The sequence below is a fragment of the Diadema setosum genome, chromosome 11 (assembly GCF_964275005.1).
Source record: "Diadema setosum chromosome 11, eeDiaSeto1, whole genome shotgun sequence".
Classification (NCBI taxonomy): Eukaryota; Metazoa; Echinodermata; class Echinoidea; order Diadematoida; family Diadematidae; genus Diadema; species Diadema setosum.
The window spans coordinates 34,056,548-34,079,309 of NC_092695.1; the positions used below are offsets into that span (position 1 = coordinate 34,056,548).

At 38.5% G+C, this 22,762-nt stretch overlaps 1 protein-coding gene across 1 annotated transcript in view; it reads right to left on the minus strand.

Moving 5' to 3' along the window:
- LOC140235529 (ATP-dependent DNA helicase DDX11-like) overlaps positions 1-22,762 on the minus strand; it is a 30,671-nt gene that overhangs the window by 641 nt on the left and 7,268 nt on the right. Inside the window, exons 8-21 of the mRNA XM_072315553.1 lie at positions 22,526-22,737; positions 21,665-21,817; positions 21,027-21,073; positions 20,001-20,196; positions 18,645-18,683; positions 13,096-13,240; positions 12,135-12,251; positions 8,369-8,554; positions 7,731-7,834; positions 6,188-6,406; positions 5,332-5,435; positions 4,394-4,478; positions 1,329-1,404; positions 184-338 (exon numbers count right to left, since the gene is read on the minus strand). Of these exons, the coding sequence (XP_072171654.1) occupies positions 184-338; positions 1,329-1,404; positions 4,394-4,478; positions 5,332-5,435; positions 6,188-6,406; positions 7,731-7,834; positions 8,369-8,554; positions 12,135-12,251; positions 13,096-13,240; positions 18,645-18,683; positions 20,001-20,196; positions 21,027-21,073; positions 21,665-21,817; positions 22,526-22,737 (1,838 nt within the window). The remainder of the gene's footprint in view (positions 1-183; positions 339-1,328; positions 1,405-4,393; positions 4,479-5,331; positions 5,436-6,187; positions 6,407-7,730; positions 7,835-8,368; positions 8,555-12,134; positions 12,252-13,095; positions 13,241-18,644; positions 18,684-20,000; positions 20,197-21,026; positions 21,074-21,664; positions 21,818-22,525; positions 22,738-22,762) is intronic.

Genomic DNA, 22,762 nt, shown 5'->3' on the forward strand with positions numbered 1-22,762 from the left:
CTCATGACACAATGCATGTAACAAATGACACAATACATGTATCACATGCATTAGTTGGCATAATCTACATGTATGGCACTGTTGAAAGAATATGCATGAAATGATGGGTAGATCATCCGAGTCTTGGTATCAAGGGCACAATTCATCTACTGACAAAGTGGTAAGTCTAGGGTTCAAGGGTACCCTGTTGACAGAAGCAAAGGCTGGCCCAAAGCGGGAGGCTGTCTGAAGTCTCTCGGCTATCCAGCCCGGTAGCTTGGCCTTGATAGAAGGGCGCGTGTAGCGGTGATCCAGCAGCAAGATGGTGGCATAGTCGCCCTTGTGTCTGATGGCTCTGCCTGATGGACATAAAACGAGCAAATGTGCTTAACCCGTTGAGGACAAGTCCAAAGTATACTCGGGCAGGTGTCTAAGGGAAATGCGTGTTGTAGCAAAATCAAACAGTCCTCAACGGGTTAAAAAGCTCATACCATGCAAATAGAAATTACAAGAAGCTGATAGACATGGAGACAAGGTAAGAGCAACAATTACATGTACAGGTAACACTTGCTGATGAAACCAAACCCAAACCCTATGGCATCTAAATGGCCTTCCAGTGGGATTGTCATATCAATTCTCCAAGTGGGTTTGCTCAACCCTTTGGGATATTTAGGGTTAAAATTACCCTACTGGCAATGCAATCAATGTTTTGTCAATTTGTGGAATCCATTATAAACACACCACATCTGTTACAAACCAAGTGTGGTTAGAAAGGAGATAGACATCTCCAACTACAGTTATCAGAAGTAATCGTATGTCAAGGCTCGTATCTACTCATATCTCATAAAAGCCATATCTACACCAACAACCTAAGCAAGGCGGGTCAAATTTTTGAATCCTTTACCTCTGTGATGTCATAATTCCCAACAGATCTAATGCATGGTGTGATCTGGTTAGCCCAGTAGATGGCTAATGATTACATAATAAAGGACATTTTGATGTGCATGCCACATAATAGACTGTGATGTGATGACATCAATATAGAAACTGTGCAAAACTCCAGGTTCTCTTGCACATCAATACCAGAATCAAGAAAATGTGCCACAGTGGATTTCCCTGTCACTGTCAATCTGGGATGGATCAAGTCATCGGCTGTAAAAAAAAAAAAAAAAAATCAAGCCAGCTTGGGGTGGAGCCATCACATCTTTGGCATTTACGTCACTGAATGAGCATCAGCTGAAAATTGCTTTGGGTTTTATAACTAGGTGGACATAATGAGTGGACAAATACCATTTGGAACCTCTATACAATGAGACCTAATATTAAGAATGACATAGATGACCACTCACCTATGGACTGATTGACCGCCTTCATGCAGAGATTATCGTAATGAACTTGACCTGCACTCCGTCCATTGATAGGAGGCTGGTAAAACAAAACAAACAATTCCAAGAACTGTGTGATCCTCTATGTTCACACAAGGTTTTGTAAATCATGAAGCAATATGAGACAAGACAAAAGAGTTGACCTGTGACCCACATGTATCACCCCAGGCCTCTTGGACACAATTCCCCATACATACACATGTGCATACACACAGCAAAAACAAAACAAAAAGCAAAAAGAAAAAAGGAAACAACAACAAACAAAAACAACAAAAAACAACAAAACCCCAAGCTGTGCGTAATTGTAAGTATTAAGGGCATATCTCAATATCTAATGCAATTCCTCCAATTAATATAAGAGCGTGTCAAATCTAACGATTTGTTTTGTTTTGTTCTATTTCTTGCACTTGGAATCTCTCTTTAGTCCTCTTCATCACTTCAGTGATGCAATCTAGTGCCTTATATCAGGGCTCGACACTAACGGTGGCCCGGTGGCCCGGGGCCACCAAAAACGCACATTGGGCCACCAAGATTTCAGAAATGAAGATATTGGTGGCCCGATCAGGCCACCAAAAAAAGTCGGATGTTTGCCTTTACTTTTGGAAATGAACAGCAGTAACAATCGGCTCCGTAAGATGCTAAAATAAATGTCAGATGTTTGCTTTTAACTTTGGAAATGAATAACGGGTAATATTTGACTCCCGTATGATACTAAAATAAATGTCGAATGTTTGCTTATATAATTGGAAATGAATAATGGTAAGATTCAGCTCCGTAGGTGCTAAAATCAATGTCAGATATTTGATTTTGCGTTCGGAAATGAGTAAGGATAACATTTGGCTCCGGAAGATACTGAAATAAATGTCGAATGTTTGCTTTGATGTTTGGAAATGAATAATAATATTATTCAACTCCGTACGATGATAAAATAAATGTCGGATGTTTGCTTTTACGTTCGAAAGTAAATAGCAATAACATTCAGCTCCGAAAGATGCTAAAGTAAATGTCGAATGATCCCTTTGACGTTCGGAAATGAATAACAATAATTTTCAACTCCGTATGATGATTAAATAATTGTCGGATGTTTGCTTTTACTTTCGAAAGTAAATAGCAATAACATTCGGCTCCGGAAGATGATAAAATAAATGTCAGATGATTGCTTTTAGGTTCGGAAGTATATAGCAGTAATAGTCTGCTCCATACGATACCAAAATAACTGTCGGATGTTTGCTTTCAGATTTCGAAATGAGTAACAGTAACATTCAGCTGCGTTTGATGGTAAAATTAATGTTTGATGTTTGCTCTGACGTTCGAAAATGAATACAAATAATATTCAACTCCGTAAGATGATAAAATTATGTTCGAAAGTAAATAGCAATGACATGCAGCTCCGGAAGATGCTAAAATAAATGTTGAATGTTTGCTTTGACGTTCGGAAATGAATAACAATAATATTCAACCCCGTACGATGATAAAATATATGCCGGATGTTTGCTTTTACGTTCGAAAGTAAATAGCAATAACATTCAGCTCCGGGAAATACTAAAATAAATGTGGAATGATCCCTTTAACTTTCGGAAATGAACAACAATAATATTCAACTCCGTACGATGATGAAATAAATGTCGGATGTTCACTTTTACTTTCAAAAGTAAATAGCAATAACATTCTGCTCCATACGATGCAAAAATGAATGTCGGAAATTTCCTATCACATTTCGAAATGAATAACAGTAACATTCAGCTGCGTTTGATGGTCAAATAAATGTCTGATGTCTGCCTTGACGTTCAAAAATGAAAAACAGAAACATTCGGCTCCGTACGATGCTAAAATAAATGTCAGATGATTCATTTCACTTTCGGAAGTGGACATCAGTAACATTCGGCTTCGTACAATAATGAAATAAATGTCGGATGTTTGCTTTTAAATTTGGAAATGAATAATAATATTCTGCTCCGTACGATGCTAAAATAAATAACAGATTGTTGCTTTTACATTTGGAAATGATTGATGGTATCAATCGGCTCAGTTAGATGCTAAAATAAATAGCTGATGTTTGCTTTCACGTTCGGAAATGAATAAGGATAACATTCACTCAGTAGGATGCCAAAATTAATGTCGGTTGTTTGCTTTTACATTTGAAAATGATTAACGGTAACATTCGGCTCCGTAAGGTGCTAAAGTACTAGTAAATGATGGATGCTAAAATTAATGTCGGTTGTTTGCTTTTACATTTGAAAATGATTAACGGTAACATTCGGCTCCGTAAGGTGCTAAAGTACTAGTAAATGATGGACGATTGTTTTTACAATCAGAAATGAATAACGGTAACTTTCGGCTCTTTACAATGCTAAAACAAATGTCGGATGTTTACAAATGTCTGCAAATGCTCCCACTTTCTCATTTCAAACGTAAGTTTTGATCACCTAAATAGGCATCAACTTTTATAATAATCTATAAGCCTATTTGCTAAATCTTCGAACTCAGAATAACGGTAAGATGATTGACTTTTCTATTCATTATTTTAGACATGGGTGCATATCACTTCAGTAATGCTTAATATTTATTTTTCTATGTCTAGTAGGACCGATTTAGTTTTTCTTATGTTTTTCTTGATTTTTTTTCGGGCCACCAGATTTTACTTTCGGGCCACCAAAAAATAAACAGCAATGATTTTGGTGGCCCAATAGGGCCACCAAAAATAAAAGTTAGTGTGGAGACTTGCTTAACCATAGTGCCATGGTGATCTTTGATGCAGTCACATATAATTATTCTCCAAACATATGAAAACACATTCACATAAATTTGAATGTGCATGTATATAAACACACAATGATTATGACTTTACCTACTGATAAATACAGGATATGATATCAGATTTCCGTCTAGCTTTCTTTATCCCTAATGACAACGTAACCTCCAATTCCAAAGAGCTTGATCACTCATTTCATGAAAGGCTGACTGTAGTAGATAATAACAGCTACATGTAGAGGAATACAGTCTGAAAGGGTTAGGTCACTATGACTTACCACATTTGCATTCAAATACTCCATCTTCTCCTTGAGCTCAGGTGACTTGATGTTGGCATATGGCAATCCAACCATGACGACACATCTACATCACACACAAAATATATAGTATTTCCCTCACTATAGATGATCAATCATCAGTTTGGAAAACAACAATATGGAAAACAACAATATAGAAGAATAATGGGGGGGGGGGTTCATTACTGAAAATAAAATAATATGCAGTCTAAACTTCTACAGGAATTTAATGAAGGCATGCAAGGCCTTGACTCTTCATACAGTCAAACCCGTCTTTGATAGCAACCACCTGTTTATAGCGGCCACCTGCCATATACGACCACTAAAAATCAATTCCCTCCGAGAGAAAAAGCAAGTTAAAGAACCTGTCTATAGCGGCCACCTGTCTATAACAGCCACTTTTTTGTCTCCCTTGGGTGGCCACTATAGACAGGTTATGCTTCTAATAGCATGATATAGAAGGACAGTGGGGACCATTGAGATACATTTAACATCGCTAATGAATATTAAGATAAATGAGATAAATAGCACATAACCTTCTAATTGCCTATATTCAAATGTTTCCTTTCTCTCTCTCTCTCTCTCTTTTTTTCCCCCCAAATTTGTTACATCCTTGGTATCCAGCTTGTAATTTGAAAGGGCTTTGATTGATAAAATTCCTTACAATACTCAACAGTGAATAGTCTATGCAGCTGACTCCCATTATAACGAAATTATTCAAAATTCCTTTATTATATCCAAATTGCTTTACAACTCGAGGGAATTTGCACAGTAGATTTTATTGATAATAACTTTGGGACCATATGTTTTATTTCACTGTAACAAAATTTTGTTATAACTGTGTTCACTGTAACAGGACCGCCATGTACTAGTATTTATTTCATGCCAGGACCAGTATACAAACCACAAGTCAACCTCACCTGCCAAGGTTGTCAGAAAAGTTGATGCCTTCACTCATCTTGCCTCCCACAACACAGAAGAGGATGGCTCCATTTAGGTTGCCATGACAACTACTGCATGCTTTCTGAAATGCAGAACATAAAGGTACAGAACCTATGGTCTATGCATATTGTCAAAATAGTGAGCGCAATGATAAAGGGGGCAGGGTGCAGTGGGACAAATCATTGTATTATTCGTTAACCCGTTGAAGACTAGTCCCAAGTATACTCGGGCAGGTGTCTTTATATGCAAAATACGTGTTCTAGCAAAATCAGCCCATCCTCAACAGGTTAATAGTCCACTGCAAGTCATTATTACTCTCAGTACTAGATTTGGGAGGGAAGAGCTAGACGGTAAGAGCATTCCACCAATGCTTATATGTCTATATTGATTGCAAGCATTATTCGCATGGAATTACTATCATACTGATGATAAACAGAACAGCAGCAACTTTCATGACGACAAAACCCTGATCGACTCTCCCTCAAAAAATTACGGGCTCCCATATGTACAAACACAAGCACTAACCAGCAAATCAAACTGTGAAAAGGCAACTTTACCTTGAAAGTGCAGTGTCTGCCAATTTTCACAAATGTCTGAGAACCAATTGTAGTGGAATATTGATTCCCGTAATCCCTATTGTGTGACCATGACCTTCGTGTATAACTGAACTACTTTGCTACACCCGAGTGGGCTTGAAAATTTTACAACTAGGGCAAGTCTGGAGGGATTACTTCATGCCAATGAAAAAACTTGGCAGGTTATTTTAAGCTATAAAAGTGCCTACGCACATGAAGAGTTAAAGCTGTGATGCTGGACCAAGGAATGGCAACGTACCTCAATCACCGCAGAGTACTGGCCCAGTACCTGCTCTACTTGGTTGGCCTTTCGGGGCTCACGGAAGACCTTCTTCCGGTGGCCAAGTCTTGTGATAACCCCCTGGGATTCCCAGTAGGTGTAGATCTGTTTCTCGTAGTCATAGGAGGGGAAGAAGCATACGACGCCGCCCGGGATGATATTCGACACATTGACAAGAACTCGACCGACCTCATCCATCTGTGTGCAACACAAACAATTTAAACACAATATACATGCACTATGGTGGCACAGTCTACTGAGTATGTCATAATGATGTTAGGCTTGTATGGTTTTATTAATGCCGTTTTCTTACAACCAAAGACAATAACAATTTAAGAATATATTCATTCCACAACTTTGATTTCTGCAAAGTCAGTGATATGATGCACAAAAAGAAGAAAAGAAAGTGTACATTAAAACTAATAAAGGGAGAAAGAAAGAAAAGAAAAAAAGGAAAATTAAAACATTAGGCCTGCATGGTTAACAACGCTTTCCTGTCATGCCCGAGGAAATGAGGTATCACAATTTTAGGGCAGCATTCCTTCCATTCAATCAATTACTGCAAACTCGGCAACATGATGTAAAGAAATGGTGTATGATTACAGCATCAGGCATGTCAGCTCGAACACGGTTTCCCTCCACACCGACGAAAATAGAGGTATTATGATTTTTTAATTGTATTCATTCCATACAACCATTCCAGCAGAGTCAAGATCTGAAGGGAAACTGAGGTTTGGTTACATTATCAACAACATTAATCATAAATTACTGTAACTTGAGCAAATAAATTAGAAACAGTGCCATAATTATGATAGAGACACCACTTGCCTGAGGAGATCTTGTATAACTGTTTGTTTTCATAAAAATAAATAAGAAAAAAAAAAACTTAACAACAACAACAAAACACTTGCAGTTCATTACACTAAAAAACTTTGAATAAAGAACAGATAGCACAATATGCTGGTCTTTGTAGTAATGGATATCAAAAAGAAAAATCCTTGCAAAGAAAATGTTCAAATGATAACACAAAAGGTAAAATACATAAAGCAACAAAGTTTCAAAATAATATAACCAGAGAAGAACTCAGACAGCCCAGAGCTCCACCAAGCAGCTCATTTCCTCCCATATATGCATGCTGAGAATTGCCCAATTTCCCAATAAAGAAACCTTGTGTTAAGTCATCAGCTTCCAGATGCGCTGCACCTGGCCCAAGCAGAGCATGCACTTTAGTCCGCGTGTGCAAACCCCAAATACACGCAGTGCAAACTCCCAAGTTTATTGACCCTATTTGCCAAAATATCAAAAATCCTTCAAAAATTTATTAAAAATTCCCAGATCACTACCAAAATTTAATCACCTGTTCCTTGAGTCATTACCTACTTTTTACATCATAACCAAACATTTGAGTATACTAAGATAGCCAGACAATAAATTTATAATCTGAATTTTTACTTTGTAGTAATAAGATTTTCATTATAACCGTATTCGCTGTAATGGGAGAGCACTGTATGCAATCACCCACCATTTTGGGAGAGTCTCTGGACTGGAAGGTGAAATCAAGCTCAAGACCGGTCGGACCCTTGGATAGGGCTATTGGCAGAAGCTGTTCAGGGGGTATCACATGACCTGAGGTGGCAAGACAAGCAACAATATGCAACGAAAACTTTCAAGCAAATATTCCTTTCAGAAGTTATTATAAAAGAAACTACTGTCCTACAAACAACATACTGACAAGCATAATGATTCCCCAAAAGTTGGCAATGCAAAAGAATGGAAACCAAATGTATACCATGCAAGGGCACTATAAGGATTCATGATAGACAAATACATACACCGTAGCTCTGTTTGTCATTCGTGTTGTTGTTTTTTTTTGTTGTTGTTGGTTTTTTTTAGAGGTATCATTCTGCTACATAATGATAAAATTAAATGCACAAAAAAACAGTAATTTTGAGCTGTGCAGCTTACAACCATGTGATTAGAGTTACAGCAATTCTGAGCAACTGTTTATGCTCACATAATAATCAACATCATGCCTTTTCACTACATACAAAGCGATAATAGCATCACAAAATCTTTTAACAAGAATCTCGCATTAGGAGGAATGTTATCATCATATACACTGGTATGTGTCCTGATGAAAAAATGAAATGAAATACCTACCACAAGAGAACTCGGTTATCCTCTCTGGCAAGACCCCAGCGCACACCAGGAGCTGGTGCTTGAACTCCTCTACTGGTTGCATGGTTCCCCCGGCAACGATAACAGCCCTGGCCTCCTTGACAACATCAGTGAAGTGTACGGCTGGGTTTAGAAGCTGAAACCTGAGGCTGCATTGACTCAGCAGCTCTGGGCCATTGAGGTTTTGGAGAAAAGATATTGACAGATCCTTTTGGATTATATCATTTGAAACAAATATTAACATCATGGAATCAAACAATTATATTTCTTGCTGGCTGTGGAAAAGAGTTGGAAAAGTTTCATACGGGCGTTCAGGATGCTGTGACAGTAACTCATAGTCTAGAGGTTAAGTATGGGTGTCATTAACCCGTTGAGGACGAGTCCCGAGTATACTCTTGGGCAGGTGTCTATGGGAAATGCATGTTGTAGTAAAATCAGTCCGTCCTCAACGGGTTAACTCAGGGCTTGGCATTAACATTTTTCTTTAAATCTGAAATTTTGGTGGCCGGAAAAAGAAATGCAAAGGCCAGAAATAAATGAAAAATAACAATCCATTTTGAATATGAAGTGCTCAAGCAGTCCATCAAAAGAAAGCCTTTTTGGAATTTGATGGTCCGAGATCGATGTTTAGTGGCCCTTGGCCATCAGCCCAAAAGTCTTGTATACTACATCACAAGTGCCAGGAAGATATCAAAGAGTGAAAGAAAACCTGATCATTGTGCGGTGGTAGTAACAGAGCATTTGCATTATCGAAAATAAGGAGCTCTCAATTGAGGATGTGGATGTTAATTTTTGTGTGTCATGTGCAAAGTTCTGCCATTGGCATAGCTATGAGCTTGAAGTCCTGAGTCCTCTCAATTCTACAATGGTAGAAGGGCAGAATCACTGATGTAGCTGAAGGGAACAATGCTTTTTCTGACATAATACGCACATTTCACAATAGCAGGGCGCTCACACTAAAAGTGAAACTACACATAGTTTGCTCCGTGGTAAAAACTTTGAAGCTTGAGCTCACTGTCACACTACAAACGTAGGTTCGAATCCTGCTCGAGTATGTACGCCCATGATTTTTTATCATGGCTACTACTAAAAAAAACACTGATCAATTCAGTGCTTATTTACGTCGATGTAGGGCAATTTGTCAATCAGTTGCAATGAAAACTTCTCGACGGAAGAAATTCATGAATTTGAATAACAAAGCAGTACCCGCTGCATGCTATAAGGATTAGAACCAACACTTGCTGTCGGGCGAAAGCTCGGTGGTCTAGTGGAGATGACGCCTGTCCGGTGATCAGGAGGTCGTAGGTTCGAATCCTGCTCGAGTATGTACGCCCATGATTTTTTATCATGGCTACTACTAAAAAAAACACTGATCAATTCAGTGCTTATTTACGTCGATGTAGGGCAATTTGTCAATCAGTTGCAATGAAAACTTCTCGACGGAAGAAATTCATGAATTTGAATAACAAAGCAGTACCCGCTGCATGCTATAAGGATTAGAACCAACACTTGCTGTCGGGCGAAAGCTCGGTGGTCTAGTGGAGATGACGCCTGTCCGGTGATCAGGAGGTCGTAGGTTCGAATCCTGCTCGAGTATGTACGCCCATGATTTTTTATCATGGCTACTACTAAAAAAAAACACTGATCAATTCAGTGCTTATTTACGTCGATGTAGGGCAATTTGTCAATCAGTTGCAACTAGACTAGAAATGTCGCTATGGCGACTGGTATGCCTCCGCCATAATGCATGATTCTCCTAATAGGTCTATATTACACGTGGACAATGTGATTACATTTTCACAAAACTGGCAAAATATTAAAATGACAAGTTTGTCACAAATGTGTCGACTGTTCACCTTCCTTGACCTAAGTTTCATTGGATGAATAGGAGAGCATGTATTTGGGGATTTAAGGACTTTAACTTGACTTTGACCCATTCATAAGTTTATGCATTGAGCAATTTTCAAGGTATGGAGAAAAAGTGCAATTTCTGTATTGAATAGTAAATTGTTACCATTTTCATCTGGCCTTTGACCCTAAAATTCATAAGATAATCACTGTCAGGCAGAACATGCATAAATATGTACCGGTAGTAAGTTTCAAGCTAACTTGAGCCACTTCCGAGATATGGAGGAAAAAGTTAGTTCAGCACTTTCACTTGATCTTTGACCTTTTGACCTCTGAGGCAAAAAAGAAAAAGAAAAAAAACTTTTCAGAGAATCTCTATTAGGTTATACACTAATTGTATACATGCATACACCAAGTGTAAAAAAAAAAAATAATCCTGCTGGCATTGCATAAATATGAGGGAAATAGTAAAATTTTGAAGTGTTGCCCTTGACCTTTGACCCCACGAACCCTAAATTCTCTAGATAATCACTGCCAGTCAGTACATGTATATATATGTATATACTATGTTCCATGAAGATACCTTGAACAATTTCCAAGGTACGGAGAAAAAAGTTAAGTTTTAATATTTTTTCTTGACCTTTTGACCTTTGACCTTTGACATCATGACCCCAAACTTTCACCAGAGAATCTTAATTGGGTAATACATGTATACACTAAGTTTCAAGAAAATATCTTCAGGCATTGCATAGATATGGTGGAAATAGTGAAAGTTTACGTATTTGACCTTGACCTTTTGACCTTTGACCTTGAGCATGTGCACCCAAAAGTTAATAGGCACAACTTCACCCCCTAATACACATACATCCCAAGTTTCATTTGGATACCTCAAAAGGTTTTTTAGTTACGCTGTCCACAAAAATTATTACGGACGGACAGAAGGACGGACGGACAACCGAAAACATAACGCCTCCGGCACCAATTCGTGGCGGAGGCATAAAAAGCACTCTGAGAGTGCAGACCTCCGCCAAGCATGCAGCTCATTTCCACCACTGATCTTACTCTTCCGTAGAAATATTAGTGATTTCCACCCATTACGTATTTATAGCATTGTGTGCTGAAAGTCGCCCAATTTCCCAAAATATAGAAGCCTTTTGTTACGTCATAAACCCTCAGCTGCACGGCTCGCCTCGCCCTAGCAGAAACTAGAGCATGCACTTTAGTGCGCGCATGCAAACCTCAAATATGCGCAGCCTGAACTCCCAAGTTCATTGATCCTACCTGCCAAAATATAAAAAATCCTTCATAAATTTCCCCAAAATTGTCGGATCACTACCAAAATTTAATCATTTGTTACTTGTATCATTCTAAACCTTTCCTGCAAGTTTCATCCAAATCCGTTAACTACTTTTTGAGTTATTTTGCACACGGACAAACTAACAAACACACAAACCAAATGTAATGAAAACATAATCTCCTCCCTTGGCGGAGGTAACTATGAGTGGTTTCACAACTGCATGCATGAATTCTTGTTGTCAGTCATACATTTTTCATAGCCATGTTGAAGGAACAATACCATCTATAACGTCATATGTACATTTGCACCTGGGACAGTCCACTCAGCTGAGCTACCGCGTCGCACTCTTTCGAAAGCATGTGTAAAGGCACAACGGACAGAAGGACACAGACATTCCACGTTGGTTGCTTCCTGCGTCGCAGCTTTCACTGCATCCTCAATCAAAAGCTCCTGCATGAGTTAAGATGTGCGGGGCTATTTCATGTTTTTCAGTCCAAACAAAAGCACACCGGTTAGGAAGAATGAAATGAAACATGTCTTACCATCACTGAGAGGAAAAGTGAAAAAAGAGGAAACAGAAATGGGAAACATCATAATAAATACCTTGTTTGTTGACAACCACTCTGCCATCTTTGTTGGCATTCGTGAGGGCGAGAAGGAAGCCCTCTATGTGCATCAATGGAGAGGAGAAGAAGTGGGGCTCCTCCTGCTCTCTTCCTGCTAGGGAGTGTCATGGAACAGACATTTCACATAATGAGCTGGCCATATTTTGATGCACTTTGTGAATTTTCATAGGTAATGGTTCAATGGAGCTTATCGTCGCTAAGGAGTTTATGTATGCAATATTTTCCGTCCCGTAAGGTGGACAATCTCGGAACGGAAAAGAAACCAAGAGCGATCTCCGACAGCGATTTTCTCTGTATTTTGTTGTCACCAAATTCCCATGTTCACAAGATTCAATTTGAAATATCTCTGGACGTAAAGCACATCTTTTCTTTTTAACAGATTATACATCAAATTAAAGTTTAGAGACTGGACTAAGTAAATATCTTGTTTACATAAAATATGAAGAAACCGACTTGTAGCTGCTTTTGACGTGACGGGTCACATATTTTTACAAAAGGGCTGGAAGTTACCAATGACATACCTATACAGTGTACATTAATTGCATGCTTGAATTTGTCAAAATTAATGCATATCACCATAAGTTCGACTTGTTCTCTCTCTCTTTCTTTTTTTTTCTTTTTTTTTTTGCAAGAGGTATATTACAGCAGAATGCTAGACTCCAGAAAAAAAAAGAGGAGATTAAAGGTGTCTAGTACAGTACTGTGTCTGCTAGTATACATAGTCAATTATCAAAAGACACCTCTTTTGGTATCCTTTGCTTCATTATGACTATTTAACAACAGTGTTAGCACAGCTGATAGCATTTAATTTTTCCAAACTCTCTACCTTCAAGGAAACTATTGAAACTGCAGTGGAGCTTATCAGCTCAAGGAGTACATATAACCTTCTGTTATCATTTTCTGTTTGGTTTGGTTTTGTTTCATTTGAGTTGACTCACCTGAGCTTGGCACGGGCACTTCTTTGGCTTGGTCTTTCCGTTTGCTTATTTCTTGCAGGAACTGGGTCATCCCTGATGCTTTGGGTCTCTCTGGTACACTAACCTTGACGGCAGCAGGCTGGTACTTCTCAACATAGCCATTTAACTGGCAGGGAAAAGAGATGAATCTTCCAGTGAAAAATCCTTATCTTACCATGATAACATTCAATAGGGGGTCAAGTATATCCTAGAACGTGGGATGGGGCTGTTAATACAAGTCTTGAAATAAATGGTGACCCTGCATCACAAAACCACCAAAGAGTTGACAGACATGGATTTTTAGATGAGGGTAGATTCTGAAAGAGCAGACTCTAAGCTTTAGAATGATGTGTATTCTATACAAAGGAGTTTCATATAAACCCATCTGAATAATGGAAAGGAAGCACACACTCTGGAAATGCGTTTACTGAGAATCGAGGCTTTGAAATTTAGGGTCTATTCAAGCACTTAACCCTCACCAAGCTGTGCTCCAGGCAATGAATGGGACAAAAAACAGGATGTAAACTCCATAGTAGCCACAATGAAGGGATTATCTGATTAACCTGAAAGGTTCCACACTCTATGAGTACATGCTATTTATTACTGATACTAACTTTCAAAGCAGCAGCATCATCCATTCAAAAGTTTTTAGAGTTGAAGGGTGAGTATTAAGGGTGTTGAATAAATGAAAAGGGGTAATTATAACATGCCTAATCACACTACTCTACAATTAAGTATTGTAAAAAAAGAAACTGCAAAAAGCACAATTTCCCAGTTATTCTATGATCCCAAACTTATGTAGAAGCTTTCATAAAATATTAAAAACAAAACAAAACGAATATATTGACAAGTCTGACATATTTCACCTATTTTGAGTCCTCATGTAAAATCTGGGAGTGTGATTTTGTTTTTTGGTGGTTTGTGATTCTCAGTCACAAATGTAAAGTAACACTTTATAAGATAAATCAACACTTTACGTCATACAGCAATACCATCATTCTTCCTCTTTTTGAACACATTCTACTTGCCATGGTTAAAGCTTCCTGTATTTCAGTGTTGCCTTAATTTCTTTTTTTGTTGTATTCTTTTTATTCAGTTAGACTAATAAACAATCCTACACCCTACATCCCTGAACAACTTTGCAGTGAGAAACATTAGAAGCTATGTTGTGAAAGTGTCAATTCACATGAAACACTGCCAGTGGGCAATGAAGGAAAGACTTTAAGTTACACATATCCGGCGCCAATTCGACAAAAGTGAAAAAAGAAAGCACAGTGCGATTGCAAGTTGGTGTGCACAGCCATTGCGGCGATTACAATCCTGCCACATCACACACTATCACTATCTCGTGCAATACTCAGCTATTGAATAATCAGTGTGTGTGAATGAAGACACAGCGGTACTAGGCTATTGAATAGTGTGAGTGTATACACACTCAGTCATCCTTCACATGAGAGTCCTACACACAGAAATATCTTTCAAAACTCCTCTATGAAACGAAGTATGCATCAACCGGAAAAACTTCATATACAACTAGTCCAAGAGCATTAGGTCAAAACAGGCTTAAACCTGGACATTTTTGGTAACAAGCTGATTTTTTCAGGATAGATCCAGAAAAATGTCTAGAATAACATACTAAAAGTCCTCATGAATCCTCTTTGAGCGTTTTCCGCAATCCAAGATGGCGTCCAAAATGGCCGCCATTTCCAGAAATTCTTATAACTTTTCAACCAGAGAACCAAAATACAAAATTTAAGTGTCTAAATATATGTTTTGAAGCATGAAGAACTCAATAAAATACATATCAAGAGATTTTGATGCACGCAAGTACGGTAATCCAAGATGGCGTCCAAAATGGCCGCCATATTTTGAAATTCTTATAACTTTCCAGCCAGGTAACCTTAATACAAAATTTAAATGTGTAAATATATGTTTTGAAGGATGAAGAACTCAATAAAATACATATTATTAAGAGATGTTGACGGACATAAGTACCGTTATCCAAGATGGCATCCAAAATGGCCGCCATATTTTGAAATTCTGATAACTTTCCAGCCAAGTCACCCAATTACAAAATTTAAATGTCTAAATATATGTTTTGAAGGATGAAGAACTCAATAAAATACATATTAAGAGATGTTGACGGACATAAGTACCGTAATCCAAGATGGCATCCAAAATGGCCGCCATTTTCTGAAATATTTCAAATAGGCAACCAAATACAGAATTTAAGTGTTTATGTTTCGAAACATTTATAAAGAACTCAATGAAATACATATTAAGAGATGCTGACGCACGCATGTCCAGATTAAACCGCTCGAGCTCTTCCTAAAATGCAAAATGGCGTGCAAAATGGCTGGCAGTCACAATTTTATCTCACAATAATATAAATAAATGTCAGTATAGTATATAAGAAGCTTTTTATTTACAAATAGTTCTCATGAGTAAAGTATACAAATAAAACATTTGGCTGTTAAAATCAAGGAGTCGTCCTTGTTTCGATAGAAACATTCACCATCAGATATGTTGCTATAAGCAGAGAGCCTACTAGATCTTTTTACCACATGCTCTATTTTCGTCACCTCAAGCACATGAAATGAAAATTTAGTGCTAGCCCTTTTTTATTACCTACGCATTTGGTGTCTACCATGAGGTGAGTTACATTTGAAACTGTCAGTTATCACTCAAGAAGTAAAAACAATTCTTTCTGATGTCTGTGCTACATAACTGTTGAAAATTAGTGTCTTCATGTGCGACAAAATAATGTGTAATTCATCAAATGACAGTGAATCTCTTTGCTGCAGTGTATTGCTCCACCTTAAAACAAAGTGTCTAAATTATCTTAGGGTGGCCTATTCATTTCGTGTAGATTAGGTAAAATTATATTACAGATAGAAATCAGAGAATGTGGCACTCACAGTTATTGGTACATGGAGGAGGAATACTCCTCTCCCGCACGAGGGATCTTCTTTTTTTTTTACTCGAAAGTGAAACATATAGTGCAAACGTTTGGTAAGATATTGAATTGTTTCCATCAAAGAGTAGGAAATATATAAAGAAGTTTTCAGGGAAATGGGCAATATATGGAAGGGGGTGGAAGGGGATCCCCTCCCCCCAACATGAGGGAGATTTTGCATTTTCAGACTTGATATTCAGACATTGATGCACCATATTGGTGAAATATTAATTTTTTGTTTCCATAAAAAGGAACAAAAAGTTATGTAATCATGGAAGTGCGCAGTCATAGGGATGCCCGCTTCCGCACGAGGGCATAATTTCGTATTTTCAGATTTGAAATTTACAGATCTGTTGCACCTATTTGATGAAATATTTGATATTTGTTTTCTATTTAACGCTGGAAGAACGAATTCAGGAAAGTGTCGGGGAGGGGGAAGTGTGTGGGGAGAATACTCCTTCCCATACGATGGAGATTTCGGCATTTTCCCATTTGAAATTCAGAGATTTAGCACACTCTTTTGGTGAAATATCTGAGATTTGTTTTTGTCCTAAAAGTAAGAAAATATATATTACTAATGGAAATATGCAGGGGAGGTGTATAGGGTGATGCACCCTCCCACAAAATGGAGGTTTTTTTTTTTTTTAAGATATATGGGTTTTATGGTGCACAATGTTGATGACATACCAGATTGTTGTTTCTATTAAAAAGTGTAAGTATAGAATAAAGAATAAAGACTAGTATATCCAAGGCAATGAGCTAGTAGAGGATGGGGGGGGGGGGGGATCCCTTTCGACTGGAGGGAGTTTGGCATTTCTATGATCATCAACCGGCCTAGTGCACCTTTGGTGTTATATTGATTGTCCATCCTTAAAGAGTAGATAATTCGTTGTCTCAGTATCCCCATCCCCTCCAACTCCAGGGAGCTATTACACTTGAATTGAAAAGACAATAATTATATCATTTACATACATTCGATGCAATATTTGGGAATTGTTAATCAAAGGGGTATTTAATTTATATTGGGGAAGTGAGCGGTGGAAGGATTTTGTAGGAAGGGCAAATTACCCTTACTTTTGCATTTTGTAAGTGAAAGATCTAGTGCACACTTTTTGATGACAAATTCGGAAATTTGTTAATCTCAAAAGTGTACAAAGTCTATGGAAAGGGGCCGAGCGAGGGACGTTTTACATTTTTATGATTGCAATTCAATGACTTCAGGATGAATATTTGGAAAATAATGATTGTACAGGTCACACCTTTCCCCAAGAGGGGGGGGGGGGGGGGGGGGGGAATGCATCCAAGCGAACCTTTACCACCAGACCATCTGAGTTGTTGGATCTCGAACATTATGTTGAATATCTTTGTCTCGTGATAAACAAACGGCGGCCATTTTGGGCAACATTTGGTTTTCGCGAAGAACTCACGTGGTTTTATTTTTACTTACGTGCTTCAAGATCACTGAATAAGTATTTTGTTGGGTTCCTTATGTCTCAATAAGTGCGCATCGCGGTTACGTAGTTGCAGGGTTATGAGAAAAACAGGAAATGGCAGCCATTTTGGACACCATTTTGGATTTCTGAAGTGCTCAAATGCTTTATTTGTGTTTCAAAATCTCCGAATAAGTATTACATTTGATTCCCTGTGACTCAAAACGTATATTTCGACATTACAAGTGTGTACAGTTGAAATCTACTTGCAAAATTATGAGAAAAACAAATCAGGAAATGGCGGTCATTTTGGACGCCATCTTGGATTACGGTACTTATTGTCCGTCAACATCTCTTAATATGTATTTTATTGAGTTCTTCATCCTTCAAAACATATATTTAGACATTTAAATTTTGTATTTGGGTTACCTGGTTGAAAAGTTATAAGAATTTCAAAATATGGCGGCCATTTTGGACGCCATCTTGGATTACGGTTCTTGCGTGCATCAACATCTCTTAATATGTGTTTTATTGAGTTCTTCATGCTTCAAAACATATATTTAGGCATTTAAATTTTGTATTTGGGTTCTCTGGTTGAAAAGTTATAAGAATTTCTGGAAATGGCGGCCATTTTGGACGCCATCTTGGATTGCGGAAAACGCTCAAAGAGGATTTATGAGGACTTTTAGTATGTTATTCTAGACATTTTTCTGGACCTATCCTGAAAAAATCAGCTTGTTACCAAAAATGTCCAGGTTAAAACTAATGCTCTTGGACTAAACAAACATAAATTATTGTTGGATATATTTTTTGGAAAGATGGAATTTCTCATCAATGTGATGTGGAAAAGTAATGAAGTTTTGATATATTTTTTTCTGTTTTTCATCACCAAAGTCGGGATACAGCTTATCCGGCGCTACAACCTTATCGCTGGCAAATACGGTACTCCAAAAGTAAAAGACAAATAATATCATATCCCCTATGGCCCCTCCCCCCCCCCCCCATAATTTTCAAGTTCATTACAAGTTGATGTGTAACGAACAACCAATATCATTACCCCAACAATGCAGATTAGATTCTGAATGATATGCTATCAAACTCTTAACAACACCTTATTCTGGGAGGATGGAAGTCACTTTTCTCACCTTCCTGGCTATTTGGCTCTTCTGGCAATATCTCTGCAACTGTACATGAAATCAAGACAAAGAATACAATGAAAATTACATGTGGATTATCTGGAACATCCACCAGTAACACTCACTGTGACAGGAATCAATTTAGGATAGCAGGTGCAGTGCTAGATTGTGTCAATGTGGACTATGATTATGTCTAAAAACAAAAGTAAAAAATGAAAAAAAAAAATACACATAGGCATATATTGCTGTTGTCGTTTTTAAGTAGTACTTTGGAATGTATTCTCTCATTTATACTGATCGAGCTGCAAACTAAATGGCAAAGCAAATACGAGAGAAGGAGGTCCTTAACCCTAATCAGGCTGGGCTTTTTTGGCTATGCTATATCTGGGGGGGGCGGATTCCGCCCCCCCTTCAGATCTCACCTATGGAACGCGCGATCGCGCCGAAAATCGGCACACGCGACGCCCGCGATGTATTCTATCAAAATGTATGGTTGCTTTCTCCGAAAAATTATTCTTATATTTTATATTAATTAATTATTGTAATTTATGCATAAAATTAGTTTTGGGCTCTAAATCACTTATTAATGCTCCAATTAAGCTAATTTCTTTTTAAAAATGTTTCTTGTATCATTCTTCTGAGACATAGGATAAAAAAAATCTGTATCGAAATCAATTTCTTATGTATTTTATTGTTTTTTGAATTTCTTATATATTTCTTTGTTTTTTGACCTTTTGTTTTTGTTTGTTTTTTGGCTAAAATTTGTCACAGACATTTTTCGAAGCATTATTATGCTAAAATAAATTAATTTCGGCCATTCTAAGTGAAGATATGAATTTTTATGTGAATTAATTGAAAAAACACAATTTGCATTGGATTTGTACACAAAATCACGTTTTGGAGCAATTTTGGGGTTGACAAATTTTTTTCGAACGGGCCTCGCGTCAAAACGGTACGCGCAGGCGCAACAATTTGGGTCTCAAAAGTTGCGCGATACTTGAAAGAAAAAGGTCTTGAAACATCGCGGCGGGAGCTTATCGCGTTGCGAAGATATTGCGCGAAACGTCGAGGGGGGGGGCGGATTCCGCCCCCCCCAGCCTGATTAGGGTTAAATACTATCCATTCTATTTCCAAAATGCACTCTGAAAAATCTCAAATATATTGATAAAGCACAGCTTCTTACTATGGCAAAAACACTATTAAAGGACATTGTGTTGTGCTATAAATCCCTTTCATACAACCTATTAAAGGGGATGAATGTCTCAAAGTTGTAAACAAATGAAAGATATCAATAGAGATAAGACTGCATGATGTACTCCCATCATCAGGGCAGTTATTTCTCCCTCATTCAACAATGCACACTACCTTGAAGAGATTGATGTTGTCCATCTGCGTCTCAAAGAGAAAGTCGTTGATGGTGAAGAGGCGGGTGGAGCTGGATCCGGGCATCTTCTGGGAGTCCGGGGCGGAGTCGGTTCTGCCTCCCAGGTGGCGGACCCAGCTGGAGAGAATCTGAAGGAGCTGCTTGATGTACATGAGATTCTTGGCCAGGAGCCGGCTCCTGTGGTCGAGGATACATTTTAACCCGTGGAGGACGAATCCCGAGTATACTCCGGCAAGGATCTAGCGGGAAATGCGTGTTGTAGCAAAATCAACCCATCCTCAATGGGTTAATAGTCGAGAATGAGATGATTTTGCCATAATACATATTCCCCATAGACACCTTAAGGAGTAAACTCAGGAATAGTCCTTAATGGGTTAACACAATAAATGCACTGTTGGGGAGGGGGGGGGGTCTGGGCAATACAATGCATATCTGAGGGGTATCTAAATTGGTGTGACTATATATATATGTTGACCACATGCAGCATTGCACACAACCAGTTATGTATAACTGCTGGTTTAAAAGAAAGAAAGAAAATTAGCTGGCCAAACTGTTGTGGTCAACCCAGTATAGCAAGAGGATGGTTGTCTTGTATTGAAACTAGAAATCCAAACTGGCCTACCATCTATCTCTTTTGATAGAAAGCCAGTGTAGCATGAGAATGATTGTCTTGTATTAACTCCATTGGGCTACTACTGAAACTAGAAATCCAAACTGGCCTACCATTTATCTCTTTTGGTAGAAAGCATCAGATTATTGTGATTTCAGATGGTCCTTGCAGCCCCTGGAAGCATACTAATTGTAATAACAAATCAAGCTCATGCTACTAAATTAAATTCCTGACAAGTTAAGTATGCACTTTGTTTTCCATCAAAGAAAAAAAGTCATGAAAAGATAACTTCAAATCTGTTGCGGTTCTGGAGAAGTCACAAAATTACAACAGAGGGTGTTACACTGACACCCCGCCAATTAATATAGGGTTGAGGACAGTTGTAGCTTTTACTCACTTAAACTTCTGCATATACTGACTCAGCTGGGAGTGTGCTCTGCACAGCTGTCAAGACAAATCAGAACAAAAGAGTAATGATTAAGTTAGGGAGAGCAAAATCTGTATAATGTATTTCAATGCATGATGCTGGCTATGGCAGCTAGGATGCAACATTTCACAGGAATAACTCCTCATTTACATACAATTTCAAATATGGGATTTGATGTGATGATTAAACTAGTTGATTTCAATGCTAAATGTACAACAAAACACATTCTACACACATGTAGGATTGTTTATCAAATACACTGTAAGTCCTTCATTCTTGTGAGTGCAAAAAGAAGCAAAATATCTTATGATGGTCACACACACATCCCACCTGAAGTACTGTCAACTGTACACAGGTCAAACATCGAGCAACAGACGCTACAACAAAATGCGGCATACTGCTCTTAACCCATTGAGGACAGGCTGATTTTGCTACATCATACATTTCCCATAGACACCCGCCTCAGTATACTCGGGATTCATCTTCAACGGGTTAACATTCCCCAACAACTGGGAAGGGAGACCCCCTTTAATCTGTAACTTTTTGTTTTAATTTTTCAATTCATATAAAAGATGGCCTTAGCCTGATTAATTGACAGACAAGATTACCTGTGCTCCTGTTACTTCGATGCTGTGCACGTTGCAGATTGTCTCGATGAGGTTGTGGGCCTCATCGACGATGACGACATTACCCTTCAGCTTGATCCGGCATGCTTCCCGCGTTGACTTGTGCAGCAGGGTGTTATATGGCAGAACCACAAGCTGCAAGAAAAAGATGGATAGATGGGCTGTTTGAAACCTTATTGAAGCTGCTACAACCAGGCAAAGACATTACCACCAATACAATGCACTGGCTTGGGCAATACAGTTTAGGGCAGTGACATCAACTATAAAAATTATTACAATGTTTACATGCATTGCACAGTCATCTTAAAATCTCATTGGTGGCGGCAGTTTTGAGTGTTGCAGGTACTGCTCTAAATGACATGATTTTAGAAAACAAAGGACTGAAATGACACAAAGCGATTTAGAGAGAGAGCTCAGCACACTAGGAACTAAATCGCTTTCAAGGACAATAGTCTTGGGCAGGTTTGAGCACATAAATTTGCTCACAGCTGGTCTATCAAATCCTGCAACATGACGGGAATTGGTGTTTTTCGGGGGGGGGGGGGGGTCTCCTTTTTTTTTCAAATGAGTAGTCACCATGCAGAATGAAGACAAGGTACATGTATTATTGGTAAACCATTACATGCTCTCTCTTTGCACACACAGCAGCCTTTCTTTGACATATCTGCTGTTTGCCAACAACCCAAACTCCTACAGATTAAACATTATAGGAGTAACTGGGCAGTGTATTCTTTGTCAGCAGGAAGATATCATCCCCTCATAACCCAACGACAAGCAAAGCTCTTGTATAAGACACACTGCTCTGCTCTAAAGAATTTGAATACCAGGATGTTTTCTCCATACCTGCGCACTTGGCACAGCGTAGCGAGTACCATAGTAGGGGCAAGCTTTCAGCTCCTTTCCAACGTCCACAAGTTGCTCCATGTCCATTACCTCCACCGCTACCCGATCCTTGTAGAGAGCCAGCGGTCCTGCGCTGAAGTGGGGGCACGCCCTGGACTGCTTAGATCGCTTGCGCTTCGGCTGCATTGAATCGGTGTCACTCTTTGCTGCGCCTTGTATTGACAAGTCAGAGTGGGA